At 43.4% G+C, this 24,492-nt stretch overlaps 1 protein-coding gene across 1 annotated transcript in view; it reads left to right on the top strand.

Moving 5' to 3' along the window:
• LOC144510453 (Golgi apparatus membrane protein TVP23 homolog A-like) overlaps positions 1-24,492 on the top strand; it is a 36,359-nt gene that overhangs the window by 11,072 nt on the left and 795 nt on the right. Inside the window, exons 3-4 of the mRNA XM_078239896.1 lie at positions 19,998-20,142; positions 24,080-24,194. Of these exons, the coding sequence (XP_078096022.1) occupies positions 19,998-20,142; positions 24,080-24,194 (260 nt within the window). The remainder of the gene's footprint in view (positions 1-19,997; positions 20,143-24,079; positions 24,195-24,492) is intronic.

Genomic DNA, 24,492 nt, shown 5'->3' with positions numbered 1-24,492 from the left:
TAGGATCGATCGTCAACCATTTCGCAACACGGAATCAACGAATCATCTGCAAAGTTTCAATAGGTTTTAAAATCATTCAAAGCTTATTCTAAACTCAGAAGTGACAAAATCCTTGAGCGCTAAATTTAATAAATGTGTGCAGCAGCAGGAGCAACTGTTGGCACCTTCATTAATGAGTTGTACGGATTGGCTGAAGGCAGTGATTACAGTGACCTGAAATCTAAACAGTCAGGGATAGAGTAGTTGTAGGAGTGGCGGATGACACACTCTCAGACATGCTTCAAGCAAAAGAAGACATAGCCCTTGAGAAAGCTATCCAGATTGTCGAACAATATGAAATCGGTGTGTGCGGCACAGATCTACGCTGAGGGGACGAAGCAAACTGTGGCACAAAGTAAACCCACTGTCCGGTTGGTAAAACTGCACGAAAACAGGGACATTCCAGGCCAAAGGCAGCAATGATCTAACTAACCAATAGATGGACAATGCCAGCGCTATGGGGCAAAAGCGCCCCCACAGGCGTGTCCGACAATTTCAGCCTAATGTTTCAATGTAATTACACCAGACAACTTTGGGAATCTGTGCAAAGCCAAAACACCAAAACGCACGGGAGGTCCCAAAAGATTCCCAAGGTCAAGACCGCACGCAAAGAGCCATGCTTCTAAGTTGGGTCAGAGTTCCTGGATTTTGATTCTGCAAAGTGGACACCTCGATTAATGGCCATCTTTCAAGCTTTAAAATGGACACGGAAGCCAGTGTTACAGTCCTATAGGACAAAATTAACTTTAAGGAAAAAAAAACTCTTTAACAGAATATGGGCATCACCGGCAAGGCCAACCATTTTTCCATTCCTGGTTGCCCTTGAATTGAGTGACTTGCAAGGCCATTTCTTAGCAAGTTAAGAGTCAATCTAATTGTTGAAGGTCTAGAGTCACATATAGGCCAGACCTAGTAAAGATAATAGATTTCCTATCCTAAAGGATATTAGTAAGCCAGATGGGTTTTTACAACAATCGACGATAATTTCATAGTCACCATTACTGAGACTAGCTTTTAATTCCAGATTTATTAACTGGGTTTAAGTTCCACCAACTGCTTTCATAGAATCCCTACAGTGCAAAAGAGGCCATTTGGCCCATCGAGCTGCACCAACAACAATCCCACCCAGGCCCTAACCCCATAATCCAACATATTTCCCTCACTTGTCCCCCTGACAAGTGGGGCAATTTAGCATGGCCAATCAACCTAACTTGCACATCTTTGGACTGTGGGAGGAAACTGGAGCACCCGGAGGAAACCCACGCAGACACGGGGAGAACATGCAGGCTCTGCACAGACAGTCACCCGAGGCTGGAATTGAACCTGAGTTCCTGGCGCTGAGAGGCAACAGTGCTCACCACTGTACCACTGTGCCACCCACCGTGCTTTGGGATTTGAATCCATGTCCCCAGATAATTAGTCAGGGTCTGGATTACTAGTTCAGTGATATTACCCCTGCGCCACCATCTTCACCCCAGAGGCTGAGATCTCTGGCTATGAACGACATACGCATCATTCTGTAGATCTGGGCAAATACGATTTCCGGTTAAGCACATGATTCTCGAATCTTTTAACGCTGGCAGAAAATATACTCTCAAGCTAATGTATGTCGTCCATAACCAGTCTTTTTCTCTCTTGAGCAGAGGTGCCCGTGTAGCCCTGAATCTCCTCAAAATGGCGGAAGATGTCAAGACATCCACTGTTGTAAATAATAGAGCTTCAAGTTCCTGAGAGCTCCAACAAGAAGGATTTCCTTGACCGGGACTCCAGCTCTGAATTGTCTTCTCTCTTTGCAGAGCAGTTTTGTCCGCTTTTGTTAACGGCTCCAAAGCCCCTCATTGGTCAAACCAGCCTACGACTCAGATGGTTACCGTGACACCTCGAGTAGATGACAGTCAAGAGAGGAACTGGCAACGAGAAGAACCTCAGCCAACGCCAGTTGAAGAGAGAAACGCTGAGACCACAGAGCAGATGCTGCACTTCCCAGTCTGCAGGACAGTGCCACAAACGATTCTGGAACTGAGTAGCAGCCATCCACTGATGACAGCGTTCCTCGCAGCCAAGCACAAAGGGGAACTTACTACCAACCACAAGCTCACATCAGGAAGAGGCATCTTCCATTCCAGTGTGCATCACGGTGAACCGCACAAAAAAACACCATAGAGACCAACCCAGAGTTCATTCACTCCAAATAGAGCGGATAAACAAACCACCATCTACCACCAGAATTGGGGAACTGTCAACCAGCGATTCAAAGTCAAAGAATGGATTAAGAGGATGAAAAGACACCTAGATGCCAGAACAACCTCCAATTCCTCTGACAGTAGTGAGAATGAGATACGGGAGGCTTATAATGCCTCCAGACTGCCTGAACCTATGAATTCAGGGAAGATGGGGTAGTAGTAATGATGTAAATGCATAGAGTAAACTGAGATAACTTGTAAATACATTGAGTAAAAACTTGGGAAAGGTATAGTATAATGGTCTGGCACATAATGGGTTAACATGGGACTGAGTACAGTTCCACCCACACAGTGATGTAAGAGAACACATGACCCACACCAAGAGGTCAGTATACTGATGGACAGAGCCATGTGTAGAGGCAAGCCTGGAGACCATTTCAGTAAGAGTTTTAACAACACCAGGTTAAAGTCCAACAGGTTTATTTGGTAGCAAATGCCATTAGCTTTCGGAGCGCTGCTCCTTCGTCAGATGGAGTGGAAATCTGCTCTCATCCACTCCATCTGACGAAGGTGCAGCGCTCCGAAAGCTAGTGGCATTTGCTACCAAATAAACCTGTTGGACTTTAACCTGGTGTTGTTAAAACTCTTATTGTGTTTACCCCAGTCCAACGCCGGCATCTCCACATCATGACGACCATTTCAGTGGCAGGTCAGAAGATTGGACAGAAAATAAATAACAGCAAATGATTATTAAAAGATTAATAAGGAGGGTAAAATTAGAGTATGAGAGAAATCTAGCCAGAAATATAAAAAGTTTTATAAATATTTTTAAAAGTTAACAAAATTAGTGTTGGTCCTATAGAAAGTAAGTTTGGAGAATTGATAATGGGAAATGGCAGATGAATTGAAAAGGTATTTTGCATCAGTCTTCACCATAGAGGATACAAGTAACATAACCAGAAGCAGCTATAAATCAGGAAATGGAAAGGAACTCAGGAAAATGACAGTCACCAGTGAAGTGGCACAGCGTAAATTGTTGGAGCTGCAGGCTGATGGGAATCCAGGCCCTGAGGAACCTCAGATCAGGGTCGTAAAAGAAAAGTCTAATGAGATTGTTGATGCACTGGTTTTAATTTTCCAATACTCCCTAGATTTGGAGAAGTCCCATTAGATTGGAAGATAGCAAATGTAAATCCCATTATTTAAAAAGGGAGGAAGATAGAAAGCAAGAAACCGTGGGCCAGTTAGCTTAACATCTGTCATAGAAAAAAAAACACTGAAGCTATGAAAGAAGTTTAATAGCAAGGCAGTTTGATAAGTTCAAGGTAAGCAGGCAGAGTTAACATGGTTTTTTGAAAGGCAAATCATGTTTAATCAACTTATTGGGGTTCTTTGAGAAAACGTAGAAACAAAGGAAATAGAAGCAGGAGTAGGCCATTCGGCCCCTTGAGCCCGCTCCGCCATTCATTTTGATCATGGGATTACATCAATTCCTGATCCTTCCCCCCCCCCTTGATATATCCCTTGATATATTTAGCCCCAAGAGTTGTATCTAATTTCTTCTTGAAATCACACAATATTTGGCTTCGACTACTTTCTGTGGTAGTGAATTCCACACATTCACCACCCTTTGGGTGAAGAAATTTCTCCTCATTGCATTCCTGAAAGGTCTTCAAACTATGGACTCCGCCATCATCGGGAACATTTCTCCTGAATCTACTCTGCCTATCCCTGTTAGAATTTTATAAGTTTCTAGGAGATCCCCTCTCGCTCTTCTAAACTCCAATGAATACAATCCTAACCGACTTAAGGTGGGGTTTTACTGCCGTTTTACACCTGTTTTGAAGTGGGAAAATGCCGTAAAATCGGTGGTAAAGCGGCTAGCGCGAATGGCACCGGTTTTTGTGACCGGCTGGATTTTACGGCAGCCAGATTTCTGGCGCGGTCAGCCTCTCACTGGAAGTGGGCGAGAGGCTGCTTAATTTATTTAAATTTATGTTAATGCTCAGTTTAATGTGTTTAGCGAACGCAGCGCTCGGTCGTCCGGGCTCGCTTTGCTTTTGTGGCCTCGCCGGGAGAGGTTCTCTCCAGCGAGGAAAACACCTGCTCCCCATGAATGGGGAACAGTCATGTTGGCCTTGCTGGTGGAACCAGAGGCCTTTGAGGCTCCCCTGGGGAGGCTGAGGGCAAGGTGGGGGTGGCCCTTGGGCAGTGCCAGACTGGCAGTGCCACCCTGGCACCTGGACAATGCCAGCTTGTTACCTGGGCAGTGGCCAGGGAGCAGGGCTAATGGGGGCGGGGCAGCATCAGAGGGTGTGTACATGGGTACTACCTCCCTCTACAGGCTGTTGGGTGTGTTAAGCCCCGCCCACAACCTCTCTGACCAGAAACCGACTAGTCCAAAATTTTGCAGACAAGAGTACATAAGAATGGGCCTGAAAACGCACCCAAAAACGGATCTGGAACTCTCCCAGTTTCACACCTACTCGACACATTCTGCCCTGGCATGGCATGGCTTCAGGCCTGACTAGTTAGCGGCTTTGCTGGTCTAGCCCCATGCTCCGAGTGACGCTTGGCCCCACCTGACCCAGTTTGACCCGAATCGTCGGACCCAAAATCTGGCAAGATCCAAAATCCAGCAAGGCCTTGATCCCGAGCTTGTTCTATCTGACAGTTCACTGCAAACATTCTACATAAATATCAAAACTATTTCTACATCTCTCAGTTTCAGCAGCATATTGCAATTAGCTGAGGACTCCGGGCTAGGGAAAGGGAACAGTCAGAGTTGTAACTCCTTTCTGCAAGTGATCAGAGGAGGAAGAGGGTGGTGTGGTGGGGAATCTCTGTGGAAAGTGATCTTTGGGTAAGAAGACAATTGTTCTGTATATCATCCCTCCTCCCCATTCAAGACAGAATAGCCTGCTGATGGTCACTCTTCATGTTCAGTGGAAGGGACAATTATTGCCCATTACTCCTCCATGAGTTGCTGCTTTTGGGAGAAAATTGGGAGGGGGGAGAATCTACAAATTTGTAGGTAGAATTTGATTGATGTAAATATTATTCTCTAAAATACCAAGGGAGACTGATGACTGAAATGTCTTCTTGGTGTATTCCTGCTCCGCCTCTGAGTACTTTCGAAACATTTCTTCATGTCCGATTTGCAATGCGCCAGCTACAAACTAACATCAGCTGTTGAAAATTCTCCGTTTTATTAAATCTGTAAGCTTTAAAAAAAACACATCAACATTTTATTTGATTCTGATTTGAATAAAGGTACTTGAATAAGGTTGTAAGTCAGTGGGTAGAAAATATGTCTGTGAATTACACTTGATGAATGTGTTTGAGCCTTTAATTCCAGCATAACTCAGTGGGGAACATATTAACAGGAAACAGCTGTTTATCTTTTAAAGGATTGAAGTGCAGAGAAGTCGGTAGCATGCTTTGAAAATCCTCTCCATTATGTCTGCTCAAAAAAATAGTTTCTTATGGGTTGCGTGATGGAATCTTCAGTTACGGACAACTGGGATAACCAAGTTTGTTAACAAATACCAGTGTGGAATTTAAAAGGACACAAATTATTTCATATGGGCCTTCTACTTTTAATTCATGATCATGTAACGATAGCATGATTTAGCATTTTGGAATACCTTGAGTGAAACATTTATTCAATGCTAATGAAATTAGGATTTATCTTTTGCATTTGATCTTATTTATCATGGTCTTGTAAATGGTAAATGTGAGGTCATCCATTTTGGTCGGAATAACAGCAAAATGGACTATTATTTAAATGGTAAAAAATTGCAGCATGCTGCTGTGCAGAGGGACCTGGGTGTCCTTGTGCAAGAATCACAAGGAGTCGGTTTGCAGGTGCAGCAGGTAATTAAGAAGGCAAATGGAATTTTGTCCTTCATTGCTAGAGGGATGGGGTTTAAAAACAGCGAGGTTATGTTGCAGCTGTATAAGGTGCTGGTGAGGCCACACCTGGAGTACTGTGTACAGTTTTGGTCTCCTTACTTGAGAAAGGATATGCTGGCACTGGAGGGGGTGCAGAGAAGATTCACTAGGTTGATTCTGGAATTGAGAGGGTTGGCTTATGAGGAGAGACTGAGTAGACTGGGGCTATACTCATTGGAATTCAGAAGAATGAGGGGAGATCTGATAGAAACATATAAGATTATGAAGGGAATAGATAAGATAGAGTAGGGAAGTTGTTTCCACTGGCGGGTGAAACTAGAACTAGGGGGCATGGTCTCAAAATAAGGGGGAGCAGATTTAGGACTGAGATGAGGAGGAACTTCTTCACACAAAGGGTTGTGAATCTGTGGAATTCCCTGCCCAGTGAAGCAATTGAGGCCAACTCATTGGATGTTTTTAAGGCAAAGAAAGATAAAATTTTGAACAGTAAGGGAATTAGGGGTTATGGTGAGTGGGAGGGTATGTGGAGCTGAGTCCACGAAAAGATCAGCCATGATCTTATTGAATAGTGGAGCAGTCTCGAGGGGCCAGATGGCCTCCTACTGCTCCTAATTCTTATCTTCTTATATTCTTAAATGATTATCAACATTATTTGTTTGGAGACTTTGATGCTTGCATATTAATCATAGATTCCCTGCAGTGCAGAAAGAGGCCATTTGGCCCATTGAGTCTGCGCCAACCTTTCGAAGAGCACCCCATCCCCGCAACTCAGCACATCCATCCTAGGTACTCCACCTAATCTACACACCACGGACAACTTAGCATGGCCAATCCACCTAACCCGCACATTTTTGGAGTGTGGGAGAAAACCGGAGCACCTGGAGGAAACCCACACAGACACTGAGAAGAAGGTGTGAACTCCACACAGACAGTGGTCCGAAGCCAGAATCGAACCCGGGTCCCTGGCGCTGTGTGGCAGCAGAGTTAACCACTGTGTCACTGTGTGCCAGGATGCCACCAGAGCCAGGATTTTGTGTTCCCATCTTATTCAGGCGTGAATAGTGAGGGGAGCAGAAACTCTTTACATCAGTGTCAATTCTCATCGCGCCCGTCCCCACCAGTGATGTATCAAGAAAGGAATGCTGATGTTGAACATCGGGAACCCCAATTATGACTGGTCTCCCATGGTCTACGTTTGACGGGCATACCCACTGAAGGAGCTCAGGGGAATGTATTGCTCATGGGGGTGAGGGACAAGCCTGAACAGTGCCAATGGACAGTGCGCTGCGTCAATACCAGATATACCAGATACCAATATCAGATATCCACTCCATCTGACGAAGGAGCAGGGCTCCGAAAGCTAATGGCATTTGCTACCAAATAAACCTGTTGGACTTTAACCTGGTTAAAACTCTTACTGTGTTTACCCCAGTCCAACGCCGGCATCTCCGCATCAATGCCAGGGAGCAGTGCAGAGTGGGGGTGTTGCGTCGGGGAGTGTGGTGGGGTGAGGGCTTCCATCCTTATTTTTGTGTACCAGGGTGGCCTTTAAAAAATTGGCCGATCTATAGAAAACAAAGTAATGGCACGGTGACACAGTGGTTAGCACTGCTGCCTCACAGCACCAGGGACCTAGGTTTGATTCCCGGCTTGGGTCACTGTCTGTGCAGAGTCTGCATGTTCTCCCCGTGTCTGTGTGGGTTTCCTCTGAGTGCTCCAGTTTCCTCCCACAATTTGAAAGACGTGCTGGTTAGGGTGCATTGACCTGAACAGGTGCCGGAGTGTGGCGACTAGGGGAATTTCACAGTAACTTTATTAAAGTGTTAATGTAAGTCTTACTTGCGACTAATAAATAAACTTTAATTCTTTTGCTGGGCAGGGTGGACTCGATTAAAAATCCCCCCCCCCTCCTCCCCCTCCCCACACAGTGTGATGTCACAGGACCAGCCTCTTGGCTTTTTTTCAATCCCCCGAGCAACATGACCGGGAAGCTGCCAGTAGGCCCACACCACTCTCCCATATCGCTTTTCCAGCTCACGGTCACACTCTGCATAAAAAGGGAGAATTCTGCTCTAGGAGTCTGCATCTGTCCCATTGTAAAAAATGAAAGTTATATTATTCACAAAGAGTTAGGAACTAATTGCTACAGAAATGTACACTCAGTGTCACCTTTACTGCTGCTTTGCAGCCAGGTGCTGAGCAACAGTGTAAAGTCTGTCAGTCGTTCTACCAAAAGAAGAGCTGAAAGTAATGCACTTGAAACTCCAGCATTTTGAGAGCAAATGTATGATTGAACTAGAGACATAACAGTATATAATAATGCGCTTTTTTTCCTTCCCTGCTGTGAATAAGGATTGCCCTCCGGTCTTCATAGAATCTATAGTGCAGAAGGAGGCCCTTTGGCCTATCCAGCCTGCACCGACAACAATCCCACCCAGACCCCATCCCCGTATCCCCATGCGTTTACCCTGCTAATCCCCCTGACACTAAGGGACAATTTAGCATGGCCAATCAACCTAACCTGCACACTTTCTCTTTATCTTACTTGGTCCCACATCTCTGTGAGTGGGAGTTCTGCATCCAATCCTCCATCACTATCACTTGTGAACTGGCTGCGAAAGTGGGATGTACAAAATGATCCAGTGATAACTCTACCTCCAAACCTTCAGTCGCTTGCACCCCCTCCCCCAGTAAGGTTGAGAGCAGGAACCCAGTGGAATGAGGATTAAACCTCAACGACTGTGTCCAGTGGTGCTGAACGTTGATTTTCCAGCGAGTTGTGAAACTTAGGCCTTCTGCGAGTTCTCATCTTTCATTCCCTTGGCATGAAATTGTCAATGATCAGCAGTTGTAGTGAGGAAGCCTAACTGGTACATGTTTTATCAAGAATTCACACAATCATTAACAGCATATTCAGCATGCACTTCTACTGTGGCACACTTGGTGTTTGACCATGTTAATCGGCCTTGAAACTGGTGCAGCAACTTTCTTATTCAGTGCCAACTTCCGCAATGCCATGACACCAGTGAGTGGGATGTGGAAGGAGAAACTGAAGCCTGCACAATTAGCCATTGACGTAGGCTTGGAGGAGGCATGTTGCTTGTTGCTCCATTGAGTTGGGAATGCTGCAAAGTTAATGGCAGGATCAGCTATTAATTTCCAAGAATGTGCTATAGCTGGTTGATGATTTTAAAAAAAGGTGCTGGCTGGTGTTCTTGACTGAAGCTGTTTTAATCCAGTGCTAGCAACGTGATATATATAAAATGCTGAAGTAACTTTGTTCAAGTTGGCTAATAGTTTACAATCCCACTTCTTCAAAAATGCCCCAGAATATCAAGATGTAGTATATGTTTCTGCATTCTGCGACATTGTGATCGCTGTTAACCCTTGTGTATCCCTCTTTTGCTTACATAGAATTTTACAACCACCATCATTTCTAATGTGTTTTTAAGCCTCTTCCAACCTTATGTCCTCTCACTTTATCAGCATATTACTCTATTTCATTCTCCCTCATGTACCTTTTAACTGCATCTCTGCTTTACACTTCAATCACACCTTGTGGCAGTGAGTTCTACATTCTTAACACCTTCAGAGTGAAGAAATCTCTCCTAAGTTCCTTTATTGAATTTATTAGTAACTATATTATATTCATGGCTCCTATTATGAGGCTCCACTACCAGTGGAAACATCTTCTCTCCATCAATCCTGTAAACCCCTTCATAATTTCAAAAGCCCCAGCCTTTTTCGTGTTGCCTCAGTTTTATTCTCTCAGTTCTGCTGTCAACTTTGGATATCTTTTTGTACCACCTTCAGTGCTTCCCTTGTCATTTAGTAATATGGAGACTAGAACTGTGAATGTAAATGTGGTCTCTGCACAGTCCTGCATCAGTTGAGCGTAATTTCTGAATTCTCTTCCTCTAGAAATGAAATACAGGGGAAAAACCGTGTTCATGTAGCACTGTTTCAAACAGCGCTACACAGATTAGATTAATTTCGCAAGTGCAGACAGCATTAACTGTGTGACTCATACAGTTTCTTCACTTACATTAATGAAGAAACCCACCAACACCCAGTGGCATTGTCTGCCCTTGTGGAATGTCCAAATGTCTGCATTACACTACTAAAGGTGATGCTATATGAACAAGATTTTCCTTCCCAGAGCTTTGCACTTCTTATGGCGTTGCTAACCTACGCTGCTACTCTTAATTCTTTCTGAATTTGTACCCGAGATCCCTTCGCACCTCTACCGCAATTAGATTCTCACATTTCAAGAGGATGTCCTACTTATTCATTCAAAGATTGCCACTTCACAATTAACTGTATTGAAATTAATTTGCCATCTTCACATACATTCTGCAAGTTTGTTAATGCTGGTTATATTTTTCCGCAGTTTTCCCCTCAAACCCCAGGTTAGCATCAACTGAAATTTTGATCTTGTACTTCCAGTTCCTGAGTCCAATCATTTATGTAAATGGAAAACAATAGTGATCCCAGCACCAATCCCTATGGAACACCACATCCCACCTTCTGACAGTCTGAGTAAATTTTATTACCATTCATTCTTTTAAGCTTATTTTGCTATAATTTTGATGTCTTCCACTTTAAAATGTAGAAGACATCATCTACATTTGAAAGTAGAAGATATTAATGAAACTCTGAAGTTATATTGAGCTAATTGCTACCCTGTCCAGGTGTTTCAATTAAGAAGGTAAAATTTGGACTGACCCCAGAGATAGAATAAGTTTCTATAAGCGGCTGTTGGATTCAGGTTGGAGTAATTATTTTCCAAATTGACTGTAGAAGGCTAATGTTTCTATCCTTTTTAGAAGTCAGATGTAGCTCAGTGATAGCACTCAGTCAGAAAGTCATGAGTTCAGCTCCATTCCAGAGATCTGAGTACTTAAGAATAGAGTTCTCCTGCTGAATTGGTAGTTATCCCTTGACCAACAGCAGAAGAAACAGATGATCTAATCCTCTCTCTCGCATTGCCATTTGTGGAACTTTGTTTTGTGAAAATTCACTCCTGTGTTTCCTTCATTACCATTTCATGCAGAAGGGAGTGGGAATTCTGGAACACTCTCCCTTCAAAGACTGTCACGGCCAAGTCAAATGAAAATTTCAAACCTGAAATTGATAGATTTTTGTTCGGTAAATTAAGGCAGAGTTGAGATACAAATTAACCATGATATACTTGAATGGCAGAACAAGCTTCAGGGACTAGTCTGATTCCTATTACAAGAATGACTACACTTTAAAACTGTGCTCAGTTCTGGTCGCCTCATTACAGGAAGGATGTGGAAAAGATTGAAAGGGTGCAGAGGAGATTTACAAGGATGTTGCCTGGATTGGGTGGCATGCCTTCTGAGGATAGGCTGAGGGAGCTCGGTCTTTTCTCCTTGGAGAGACGTAGAATGAGAGGAGACCTAATAGAGGTATATAAGATGTTGAGAGGCATAGATCGGGTGGACTCTCAGAGGCTTTTTCCCAGGGTGGAAATGGCTGCTACGAGAGGACACAGGTTTAAGGTGCTGGGGGGTAGGTACAGGGGAAATGTTAGGGGGAAGTTTTTCACACACAGGGTGGTGGGCGAGTGGAATCGGCTGCCGTCAGTGGTGGTGGAGGCAAACTCAATAGGGTCTTTTAAGAGACTCCTGGATGAGTACATGGGACTTAATAGGATGGAGGGTTATAGGTAGGCCTAAAAGGTAGGGATGTGTTCGGCACAACTTGTGGGGCCGAAGGGCCTGTTTTGTGCTGTAGTTTTCTATGTTTCTATGTAAAAGCACTAAATTTGTGTGTGAAATGTCCAGAGATCTTGAAAATTATTGTATTTTCAAATCATCTTCAACTTACCTCCTTTTTATTCACCCCCTTGTAACACTTCTCCCTGCTGCTATTGGTAGCACACTTGTCCCGACAATACAATATATTCTTGACTCAGTAATTTACAAGTGACTACTCTACCAATGCTGTCTATAATCATCTGTTAGAAATTATGCAAGGGGAGGTGATGGCTGAGTGGTATTATCCCTGGACTATTAATCCAGAAACTCAGCTAATTTTCTGGGGACCCGAGTTCGAATCCTGCCACGGCAGCTGGTGGAATTTGAATTCAATAAACAATATCTGGAATTAAGAATCTACTGGTGACCATGAAACTATTGTTGATTGTCAGAAAAACCCACCTGGTTCACGAATGTCCTTTAGGGAAGCAAATCTGCCGTCCTTACCCGGTCTGGCCTACATGTGACAACAGAGCCACAGCAATGCGGTTGACTCTCAACTGTCGTCAGGCAACTGGGGATGGGCAATAAATGCTGGCCAGCCAGCGAAGTCCATGTCCCACAAATGAATTTTTTTTTAATGTAGAAGGTAAACGTGGATAATTCTCGCAGTTTCCTTCTATTTCCATTCTCCATGGGGAAATGAATGCTCTCTAATCACTGCCCCCACAGGGGTCGGTTTAGCTCAGTTGGCTGGACAGCTGGTTTGTAATGCGGAGAGACACCAACAATGCGGTTCAATTTCTGCACCAGCTGGGGTTATTCATCAAGGTCCCACCTTCCCAACTTTGCCCCTCGCCTGAGGTGTGGTGACCCTCAGGTTTAATCAGCTAATGGTCACCTGGGACCATGCCAACTTTATTTACTTACCATGGATTAACACAGATTAAATCATTATGTAATATATTGCATAGATATGTAAAGAAAAAAAGATTGACAAAAGCAAACATAGGCCTCTTACTGTTAGAAATGATGTGAAGATGTCGGCGTTGGACTGGGGTGGGCACAGTAAGAAGTCTCACAACACCAGGTTAAAGTCCAACATATTTATTTGGTAACACAAGCTTTCGGAGCGCATGTTGATCTTCTACATAATTTTTAACAGATGATTAGGAAGTGATTCACCCCGTACCCCATTTAACCTTCCGCACATACCTCACGATGATCAACCTAAACATGTTTGAGGTTGAATCACTGACGCTAAAACAAATTAAAACCTGTATCCATTGAATCAAAATGCTGCACTCTGTTTTTGAAATCCAACTTCCTCCTTTACTCAGGCAATTATATAGGCAAATACAAATAATATCAGGATCCTCCCAGTATTCTCCTCCCTAGTCCAGGGGCACTGAAGCTGATTGAAGCTTGTTGAGATGAGCTAACCAGCATAGGATATTTCCCGTATGAATCATTTGACCACTGACTTAATTCGCTGAATTATCAAAGGAACCCATTGAAACAATGCCACCAACAATTAACCAGTTGCACGTACATTCAACATTTACTCCTTATTTTTCTCCCCATGAAAGGAAATGAAAGTTTCAAAGCAATTCACGATGATATTGCGACATAATGGCCATTTATGCTCTTGTAAGATTGGCTGCAACCACATCAGGGGAATACCAGTTCAGCACAACTATTTTTCGCTCCCTCCACTCCCTTGCTAACCCAGTCTTCCCCCACCGCCCCCATCTAAACTCGGCCAGAACATTGCCTGATTTCAACAACGAATTAGATATAGCTCTTGGGGCTAAAGGCATCAAGGGATATGGGGGGGGGGAAGGGGTGATCAGGATATTGAATTCGATGATCAGCCATGATCAAAATGAATGGCGGAGCAGGCTCGAAGGGCCAAATGGCCTATTCCTGCTTCTAGTTTTTATGTTTCTAACTCTTAAATTAATGCTTAGGCTGAAAACTTTATTGTATTTCAATCGCTTGAGGGTGATTTCAAGATCTGAGCAAGAATACTGGTGAAACAATGAGAACGTATTCCTGAGCAGTGCTGAACAATAGCTAGTGTCTTGATCTTTTCTCACCTTGTGCTATTTTGTAATGTGTCCTGCATTGTAGCCAAACATCTTAATGCCCTTCTTTTGACTAGGTTAATTGCAATTCCCATAAACCACAAACTCCATACGAGAAGCGGCAGTAGGATTTCCTGGTGTTTTCTATAGCTTAATGAAATCAGATACAGAAGTGTATTGAATGGGGGCATGAAAGAAAACAATGGTTAAAAAATAAATAGCCTGGAGCCAGACTTTCCCCATGGAAATAACCTGAGTTCAGTTTAGATGGGGGTGGTGGGGGAAGACTGGGTTAGCAAGGGAGTGGGGGAGGCAAAAATAGTTGAGCTGAACTGGTATTCCCCTGATGAGGTTGCAGCCAATCTTACAAGAGTATAAGTAGCCATTATGTCGCAATATCATCGTGAATTGCTTTGAAATTTTCATTTCCTTTCTTGGGGAGAAAAATGAGGGGTAAATATTGAATGCGTGTACAACTGGTTAATTATTGGTTGCATTGTTTCAATGATTGTGAATTCCCCCCGCCACCCTCCCATAGTATGGAAATTGGATTTTTAGGGTGGGTGTAGAGAGTACCTCTTGAGACTATTTTTCACTCCCCTCTTTCATCCTGAGCATTGACTGGCGCTGGGTATTCCTTCTTAGTGACCTGTTACTTACGAGGATATAAGCACTGAAGGACACACAAAATTAAATGTGTATGCATCATCCTTTTGGTCCTCGATAATATCTCAAGACACTTCAGAGCTACTGAATTACTTTTGAAACGTATAGTTCCCGTTTAGGTGGCAAATGCAGCAGCCAGTGGGGACACGCAGCGAAGTTCAACAACAACATTGACGGAAACGGTAGGCTGTTCCATCATGCGGAGTGGCCTGGTTTAGTGGGATTCTGATCTGCACCATCTGTGGCAGGGGTCACTGGCTGGCAATAATAACCCAGTTAATAATCTACTCCAGAGAACGGTAATTCTCCTGCTGCTGTTCCGACTGAGATCAGGTAAATTAACGCAATCTTGGTCTGTGTGGATTAGGTAATTACTGACCTAACTAGTTGAACCATTCATGAAAGTATGCCTTTTACATACTTTTTGTTTAAAGAAAATTGGAGTAGTCCCTCCACTATCTAGGAATTCCTACTCGGAGTGCCATAATCCATAATGCCTAAGGGATGGCATGGCAGCACAGTGATTAGCCCAGCGCCAGGGACCCAGGTTCGATTCCCGGCTTGGGTCACCATCTGTGTGGAGACTGCACGTTCTCCCCGTGTCTGCGTGGGTTTCCTCCAAGTGCTCTGTTTTCCTCCCAAAGTCTTGAAAGACGTGCTGGTTAGGTGCATTGGCCATGCTAAATTCACCCTCAGTGTACCCGAACAGGCGCCGGAGTGTGGCGATTAGGGGATTTTCACAGTAACTTCACTTTAGTGTTAATGTAAGCCTACTTGTGACAACAATAAATAAACTTTAAACTTTATCATCAGTTTATGGAACTTAAGCAAATTGCTTGAATGTGTTCATTCATTTTAATGACTCTGAGGCTTGGTAGTAGTTTAGTCCATGTCACCAGCATTCCTTGTTTTATTTTCCACATTTTTAATGAAAACAGCAATCGTAAAATCAGGATTCAACTTCTACACTGTAGCTTGTGATACTTCTTGATTTGAGTCACTTCCGTCTAGTTGCTTCCCCATGTAAGAGGGAACTATGTTCACTGGAATATTTATAGCCAGTAACATACTTTGCCTCTCTTCAATTAGAATTAGGCTACCCATTTGGGAATATAACTTTTACCAAGTACATAAAACTTGCAACTGTGCATGTTGCCACAGCAACACGATCTCTGAGTTATCTGCAGCACCACACCTAACCTGTTTCTGGAAGATTGCTTGTGCACCAATGTAAAGTAGTATTAAAATTAGTAATAACTAATGCAATAACACACACAGGAGCTTGAAATTACTATGTCAAATAGCACCTGGCCGAACATCAAGGGGCGGCATGGTGGCACAGTGGTTAACACTGCTGTCTAACAGTGCAAGGGACCCGGGTTCGATTCCTGGTCTGGGTCACTGTCTGTGTGGAGTCTGCACATTTTCCCCGTGTCTGCGTGGGTTTCCTCCAGGTGCTCCGGTTTACTCCCACAGTCCAAAAGACATGCTGGTTAGGTGGATTGGCCATGCTAAATTGCCCCTTAGTGTCTGGGGGACTAGCCAGGGTAAATGTATGGGGTTATGGGGATAGGGCCTGGGCGGGATTGTGGTCGGTGGAGACTGGATGGGTGAATGGCCTCCTTTTGCACTGTAGGGATTCTATTCTATCAAACTCCTAACTGTCCCATCAACAAAATTCAATATGACCTTGCTGTTGTGTTTACAAAACGCACGCTCAACAGACAAATAGAACCATAGAAAATTACAGCTCAGAAACAGGCCTTTTGGCCCTTCTTGTCTGTGCCGAACCATTTTATGCCCAGTCCCACTGACCTGCACTTGGACCATATCCCTCCACACCCCTCTCATCCATGAACCCGTCCAAGTTTTCTTAAATGTTAAAAGTGATCCCGCATTTACCACTTTATCTGGCAGCTCATTCCACACTCCCACCACTCTCTGCGTGAAGAAGCCCCCCCTAATATTCCCTTTAAACTTTTCTCCTTTCACCCTTAACCCATGCCCTCTGGTTTTTTTCTCCCCTAGCCTCAGCGGAAAAAGCCTGCTTGCATTCACTCTATCTATACCCATCAAAATCTTATACACCTCTATCAAATCTCCCGTCAATCTTCTACGCTCCAGGAAATAAAGTCCCAACCTATTCAATCTCTCTCTGTAACTCAGCTTCTCAAGTCCCGGCAACATCCTTGTGAACCTTCTCTGCACTCTTTCAATCTTATTTACATCCTTCCTGTAACTAGGTGACCAGAACTGTACACAATACTCCAAATTCGGCCTCACCAATGCCTTATATAACCTTACCATAACACTCCAACTTTTATACTCGATACTCCGATTTACAAAGGCCAATGTACCAAAGGCACTCTTTACGACCCTATCCACCTGTGACGTCACTTTTAGGGAACTCTGTACCTGTATTCCCAGATCCCTCTGTTCAACTGCACTCTTCAGAGTCCTACCATTTACCCTGTACGTTCTTCTTTGGTTTGTCCTTCCAAAGTGCAATATCTCACACTTGTCTGCGTTAAATTCCATTTGCCACTTTTCAGCCCATTTTTCTAGTTGGTCCAAATCCCTTTGCAAGCTTTGAAAACCTTCCTTACTGTCCACTACACCTCCAATCTTTGTATCATCAGCAAACTTGCTGATCCAATTTACCACATTATCATCCAGATCATTGATATAGATGACAAACAACAATGGACCCAACACCGATCCCTGCGGCACACCACTAGTCACAGGCCTCCACTCAGAGAAGCAATCCTCCACAACCACTCTCTGGCTTCTTCCATTGAGCCAGTGTCTTATCCAATTTACTACCTCCCCATGTATACCTAGCGACTGAACCTTCCTAACTAACCTCCCATGAGGGACCTTGTCAAAGGCCTTGCTGAAATCCAAGTAGACAACATTCACCGCCTTCCCTTCATCCACTTTCCTGGTAACCTCCTCGAAAAACTCTAATAAATTGGTCAAACGTGACCTACCACGCACAAAGCCATGTTGACTCTCCCTAATAAGTCCCTGTCTATCCAAATATTTGTAGATCCTATCCCTTATCACACCTTCCAATAACTTGCCCACCACCGACGTCAAACTTACTGGCCGATAATTTCCCGGATTTCTTTTGGAACCTTTTTTAAACAAAAAACAACATGAGCCACCCTCCAATCATCCGGCACCTCCCCCGTGAATACTGACATTTTAAATATGTCTGCCAGGGCCCCTGCAAGTTCAACACTAGCTTCCCTCAAGGTCCGTGGGAATACCCTGTCCGGTCCTGGGGATTTATCCACTCTGATTTGCCTCAAGACAGCGAGCACCTCCTCACCTTTAATCTGTAAAGGTTCCATGGCCTCCCTACCAGTTTGCCCTATTTCCGTAGACTCCATGCCCATTTCCTCAGTAAATACGGATGCAAAAAAACCATTTAGTATCTCCCCCATCTCTTTTGGTTCCATACACAGTGTGCCACTCTGGTCTTCAAGAGGACCAATTTTATCCCTCACTATCCTTTTGCTCCCAACATACCTATAGAAGCTCTTTGGATTTTCCTTCACTCTGTCTGCCAAAGCAACCTCATGTCTTCTTTTAGCCCTCCTGATTTCCCTCTTAAGTAGCTTCTTGCACTTTTTATACTCCTCGAGCATTTGTTCTCTAAATAATTAACTGGCTCACAATAATTTCAGCTGACATTACTTCCGTTTTCACTGGTGATAATCAGTTTTATTTGCTTGTATAACATTGCCTCATGAGGTTTGATATTTACTCACGCACAGCAGCAGTACTGAGTTATTGACCATAAACATTCTGATTAATGTTGTCTTATGAACAGCATTTATTAGATTAAAACAGTCAGTGAACAAAGTATAGATGGAAACTGCCCAAAGTAGTTTGAAGAATAGTAATGGTGCAACACATGAGTAACAAAAGACACCGATGATTGTCACTGTCGGCAGTGGATTGTTTTTAACTCGGCTATGTTAAATACATAACCGCTATGAAAGATTTCAATTCCCAAAGAGAGCCCCTGCATTTCCTCGATAAAAATAGTCCCGAATAATTCAAAGCACTGTGGATGTAGCATTTAGCGAGACTTAAAAGAAGCTACAAGAATCATAGAATCCCTACAGTGCAGAAGGAGGCCATTCAGCCCATCGAGTCTGCACAGATCAGAATCCCACCCAGGCCCTATTCCCGTTACCCCACATATTTACCCTGCTAGTGCCCCTGACACTAAGGGTCAATTTATCATGGCCAATCAACCTAACCTGCACATCTTTGGACTGTGGGAGGAAACCGGAGCTCCCGGAGGAAACCCACGCAGACACGGGGAGAACGTGCAGACTCTGCACAGACAGTGACCCAAGCTGGGGATCGAACCCGGATCTTTGGTGCTGTGAGGCAGCAGTGCTAACCACTGTGCCGCCCTTGTACAAGTACAAGAAAATCTGAAATTAAAAATAAGAAACTTTGAAACGATGCACTAATTTAGTCACTAATTCTAATAAGAGAAGGTTTTGGAGTATGGTGGAAGGTTATTGATCTGAAAGTTAACTCTTGTTTCTTTCTCGACATATGCTGCCACGCCTGCTGAATAATTCCAGTATTTTCTGTTTCTGTTATTATTGGAATTTTGTTTATGTAATCCTTTCATCATTCTGATAATGGGTTAGGCACCAAAAATGTAAATCACCTGTCTTTTGTTTCTACAGCTGCTGTTTGACCTGCTATGTGTTACCAGCAGTTTCTGTTTTGTTTTAGTGTTTGTGTTTTTTACTTAATCATGTTTATAATTAATAGGTTGGAAAGTACTGGAATAAAATTCCTAATCCACAGTAATAACATCATAGGTATTCTTTGGTAATTTGATATCCTGTAATTTATTAGAGGTAGAATATAATCTGGAGGGGGGAGGCAATGGCCTAATGATATCATTGCTAGACTATTAATCCAGAAACTCAGCTAATGTTCCGGGGACCCGGGTTCGAATCCCACCACGGCAGATGGTGGTATTTGAATTCAATTGAAAAAAATATCTGGAATTAAGAATCTACTGATGACCGTGAAACCATTGTCAATTGTCGGAAAAGCCCATCTGGTTCACTAATGTCCTTCAGGGAAGGAAATCTGCCGTCCTTACCTGGTCTGGCCTACATGTGACTCCAGAGCCACAGCAATGTGGTAGACTCTCAACTTCCCTTGGGCAACTCGGGATGGGCAATAAATGCTGGCCAGCCAGCGACGCCCATGAATGAATAATAGTCCTTATTGCTATGTCAAATTATTGTGGTGCTCAGTGATTGCAGTAAATTTGTAATAGATTTGTTTATTCCTTGGATCCCTGCTGTTAACCTCCTAATGTCTTGAATATTTTTCAGGCACCCGCTAGCTACGTTTTTCCACCTGTTTTTCCGCATAAGTGCCATCATTACTTACCTCTTCTGTGACTGGTTCAGCAGAAGCTTTGTTGCCTGTTTTGTGACAATACTTCTCCTCTTGTCCTTTGACTTCTGGTCAGTAAAGGTAAGAAATATGAATCTGATGACGATAGACCACTGTTGACATGCTCGGTTAGTTGTGATCTGCAATTGCAATATTTTTTTACTGTTTCATTTTAAAAGTCCAACATTACTAGCCCCAAAGAGAGATGAAAAGTTAGATACTCTATCACAGTCACTGAAGTATCTTGCTTTGATTTTTCTGTGCGGTTTCTGTCAGATATGTTTTTGGTTTTAAGTATCGAAGACCAGCTCTGGGCATTCCCTTTTGGGAGCTCATCCCTTGAAGGTAAAGGGATATGGAAAAGAACCATGGCTCCTGTTGTACTCGAATATAGTCATCATGGTTTTGTGATTGAATATTCTAGACAAGGTGTTCCTTATATTTTGTAACTTCCCCAGAGTTTGGCTACTAATGACATACTTGAAAATACACCAACTTGTGTTTTCCCCATTGTTGTCGCAAACTTTGCCTTCCACTGAACAAGCACGAGTTAGAATATTCAACATCTGCTATCATTGGGTGGCACGGTGGTTAGCACTGCTGCCTCACAGCGCCAGGGACCCGGGTTCGAATTTTGGTTGGGTCACTGTTTGTGTGGAGTTTGCACATTCTCCCCGTGTCTCCGTGGGTTTCCTCCAGGTGCTCCGATTTCCTCCCACACTGCAAAGCTGTGCAGGTTAGATGGATTGGCCATGTTAAATTCTCCCTCAGTGTCAGGGGGGCGAGCTAGGGTAAATACATTAGGTTGTGGGGATAGGGCCTGGGTGGGATTGTGGTCGGTGCAGACTCGATGGGCCAAATGGTCTCCTTCTGCCCTGTAGGGTTTCTATGATCATTTTGAACAGAAAGAAATAGGCTTGGAGGGCCAAAGTGCCTGTTCCTGTGCCGTACTGTTGTTTGTTCTTTAATAACAACTCCGGAAGTAGTCACACCCTAAACAGCGTAAATATGGAGGAATACACTGGCCCTTGTACTTTATTAACATGGATGTGTTTGTGTCGATGTGTTCAGCTGTGATGAAAGGTTGCTTGCTACTTGGCCATTTACCAGACAGGATGTTATTTTTTGAGGGACAGAAAACTGTAAACTTGTATAACACGTTCACCACCTATTGGTCAAGCAGTAAATGACACTGCTCAGTGATGACACTGGACTCTGCACCCAAGAACAATATTACAATCTTATTAAAGGATAGAAGAAGCAGACAAATGAGATGTAAAATTCTTCCTTTAATAATGTTTATTTCCTTTATTAACCTGACAACAAATCTATAATTGCAGAAAACACACATTTCAAAACTGTGTTCCACTAATTTTGTTGGAGGCCTATTCATTGGGAGGAACTATGGACATTGTTCCAAGTTTTAAAAAAATAATTTATAAAATTTATAGAAATTACATGTTTCCATAAGATCCCCTCTAATTCTTTTAAACTCTTGTGAATACAATCCTGACCAACTTAGTCTGTCCTCATATGACAGACCTGCCATCCCAGAAATCAGTCTGCAAAACCTGTGCTGTACTCCCTCTGTAGCAAGGACATCCTTCCTCAGATAAGGACATCAAAACTGCACACAATACTCCAGGTGTGACCTCACCAAGGCCCTGTACAATTGCAGTACATCCCTATCCCTATACTCAAATCCTCTTGCTATGAAGTCCAACACAGCATCTGCCTTCTTTACTTCCTGCTGTACCTGTGCGTTTACTTTCAGCGACTTATGCATGAGGACACCAAGGTCTCGCCGGGTATCCACCTCTCTCAATTTACATCTATTCAGATAATAATCTGTCTTCCTATTATTGCTACCAAAATGGATGACCTCACATTTATCCACATTATACTGCATCTGCCATGCAGATGCCCACACACTCAACCTGTCCAAATCATGCTGAAGCATCTCTGCATCCTTCTCACAGCTCACCCAACTTTGTATCATCTGCAAATTCGGAGATAGTACATTCAGTTCTCTCTTACAGATCATTAATATATAATGTGAACAATTGGGGTCCTAGCACAGATCCCTGCGGAACCTCACTAGTCACTGACTGCCAATCAGAAAAAGACTTATGCCAAGTCTTTGCTTCCTATCTGCTAACCAGCTTTTTATCCATCTCAAGACATTACCTGCAATCCCATGTGCTTTATCTTTACATCGTAGTCTGTTATGTGAGGCCTTGTCAGAAGCCTGCTGAAAGTCTAAATAAACCACATCCACCGGTTCTCCTCAGTCAACTCAACTAGTTACATCCTCAAAGAATTCCAGTAGACTCATCAAGCATGATTTCCCATTTGTAAATCCATGCTGACTTTGTCTGATTATATCACTGCCTTCCAAATGCTGAGTTATGAAATCCTTGATAATGGATTCTAGCAACTTCCCCAGTACCAACTTTAGGCTTACTGGTCTATGGTCCCCTGTTTTCTCTCTATCTTCCTTTTTGAATAGCGGGCTTACATTAGCTACGCTCCAATCTGTAGGAACCAGTCCAGAGTGCAAAGAATTTTGGAAAATAATCACTGATGGATCTACTATTTGCAGGGCCACTACCTTAAGTACTCTGGGATGAAGATTATCAGGACCTGGAGATTTATCCACCTTCAATCCCATCAATTTCCCCCAAACCATTTCTCTACTAATGCTGATTTCCTTCAGCTCCTCACTAAAACTTGTTTCTCTCAGAACTTCTGGCACATTATTCACGTCTTCCTTGGTGAAGACTGAAGCAAAGTACAAATTTAATTCCTCGGCCATTTCTTTATTTCCTATTATGAATTCTTCCGTTTCTGACTGTAAGGAACCTACATTCGTTTTTGTCAATCTTTTTATCTTTACGTACCTGTAGAAACTTTTACACCCAGTTTTTATGTTCTCCGCTAGCTTACTTTAATACTCTAGTTTTCTCTTAATCAATTCCTTGGTCCTCCTTTGCTGAATTTTAAACTACTCCCAATCCTCCGGTCTATTGCTTTTTCTTGCCAATTTGAATGCTTCTTCCTTGAATCTGATACTATCTCTAATTTCCTGTCTAACCCATGGTTTGGCCACAATTCCCTTACTGCTCTTGCGCCAAACAGGAACAAACAACTTCTGGAGTTCAGCTATTCGTTCTTTAAATGCCTGCCATTGCCTGTCCATTGTCTTTCCTTTCAGTAATGTTTCCCAGTCCATCATGGCCAATTCATGCCTCATACCATCATAGTTGCCTTTATTGAGATTCAGGACCCTGGTCTCAGAATCAGCTACATCACTATCCACCTTGACAAAGAATTCTACCATATTGTGGTCACTCGTCGCCAAGGGTTCTCTCGCAACTAGATTGCCAACTAATCCTTTCTCATTGCACAATACCCAGTCCAAGATGGTTCCTCAAAGTATTACTCCAGAAAACCACCCCGTATGCACTCCAGAAATTCCTCCTTTATTGTACTGTGACTGATTTGACTCTCCCAATCTATATGCAGATTAAGGTTGCCCATAATCACGGATGTTCCTTCAACACATGCATCTCTGATTTCCTGTCTAATGCTTTTCCCAACATTACCACTACAGTTTAGTGGTCTATATACCACCCCCACCAATGTTTTTTGCCCCTTGGCCCAAACAGATTCCACATCATTTATGCTAATATCTTTCCTCAATATCGTACCAATATTATCTTTGATCAACAATGCAACTCCTACCACTTTTTCCTTTCTGTTTGTCCTTTCTGAATACTGTTTTCCCAAGATCAAATGAGAAATTTCCAATCTGAATATGATAAAACCTGATGCCGGAAGTTAATGGTTACAGGTGTTTCTGCTTTGGGCACACTGTGATCTGGGCCCAGATACAAATCCTTTGCTATATAATCCACCAAATGCTTTTCTTGGCTGCTTCCTCCTACAGTAGATTAAGAAAGGATTAAAAAAATATGGATGAATTGTAATGTGAATTTCTGTTTGTTGTTGACTGCAGAATGTAACAGGAAGGCTACTGGTTGGTTTACGCTGGTGGAACCAGATTGATGAAGATGGAAAAAGCCATTGGCTTTTTGAAGCCAAAAAGGTAAATAGCTTAAACCTAAAACCTTGTCTCTCTTCCATAAAGCCTGCTATCTCTCTCTCCTCCCCACCCCGCTGTCCATCTCTCTCCTCCCAACCCTGCCATCCATCTCTCTCTCTCTCTCTCTCCTCCCTGCTGTCCATCTCCCTGTCTCCTCATGGCCCTGCTATCCATCTCTTTCTCTCCTTTCGGCCCGGCCGTCCATCTCTCTCTCTCCTCCCTGCTGTTTGTCTCTCTCTCTCTCTCTCCCCTCTCTCTCTCTCTCTCCCCCGTCCATCTCTCTCTCCTCTCCTCCCTGCCATCCATCTCTCCCCCCCCCTCTCTCT

Source organism: Mustelus asterias, chromosome 23, assembly GCF_964213995.1.
Source record: "Mustelus asterias chromosome 23, sMusAst1.hap1.1, whole genome shotgun sequence".
Lineage (NCBI taxonomy): Eukaryota > Metazoa > Chordata > Chondrichthyes > Carcharhiniformes > Triakidae > Mustelus > Mustelus asterias.
Note: the sequence above shows the minus strand (reverse complement) of the source record. Positions and strands in the feature narration are given on the sequence as shown.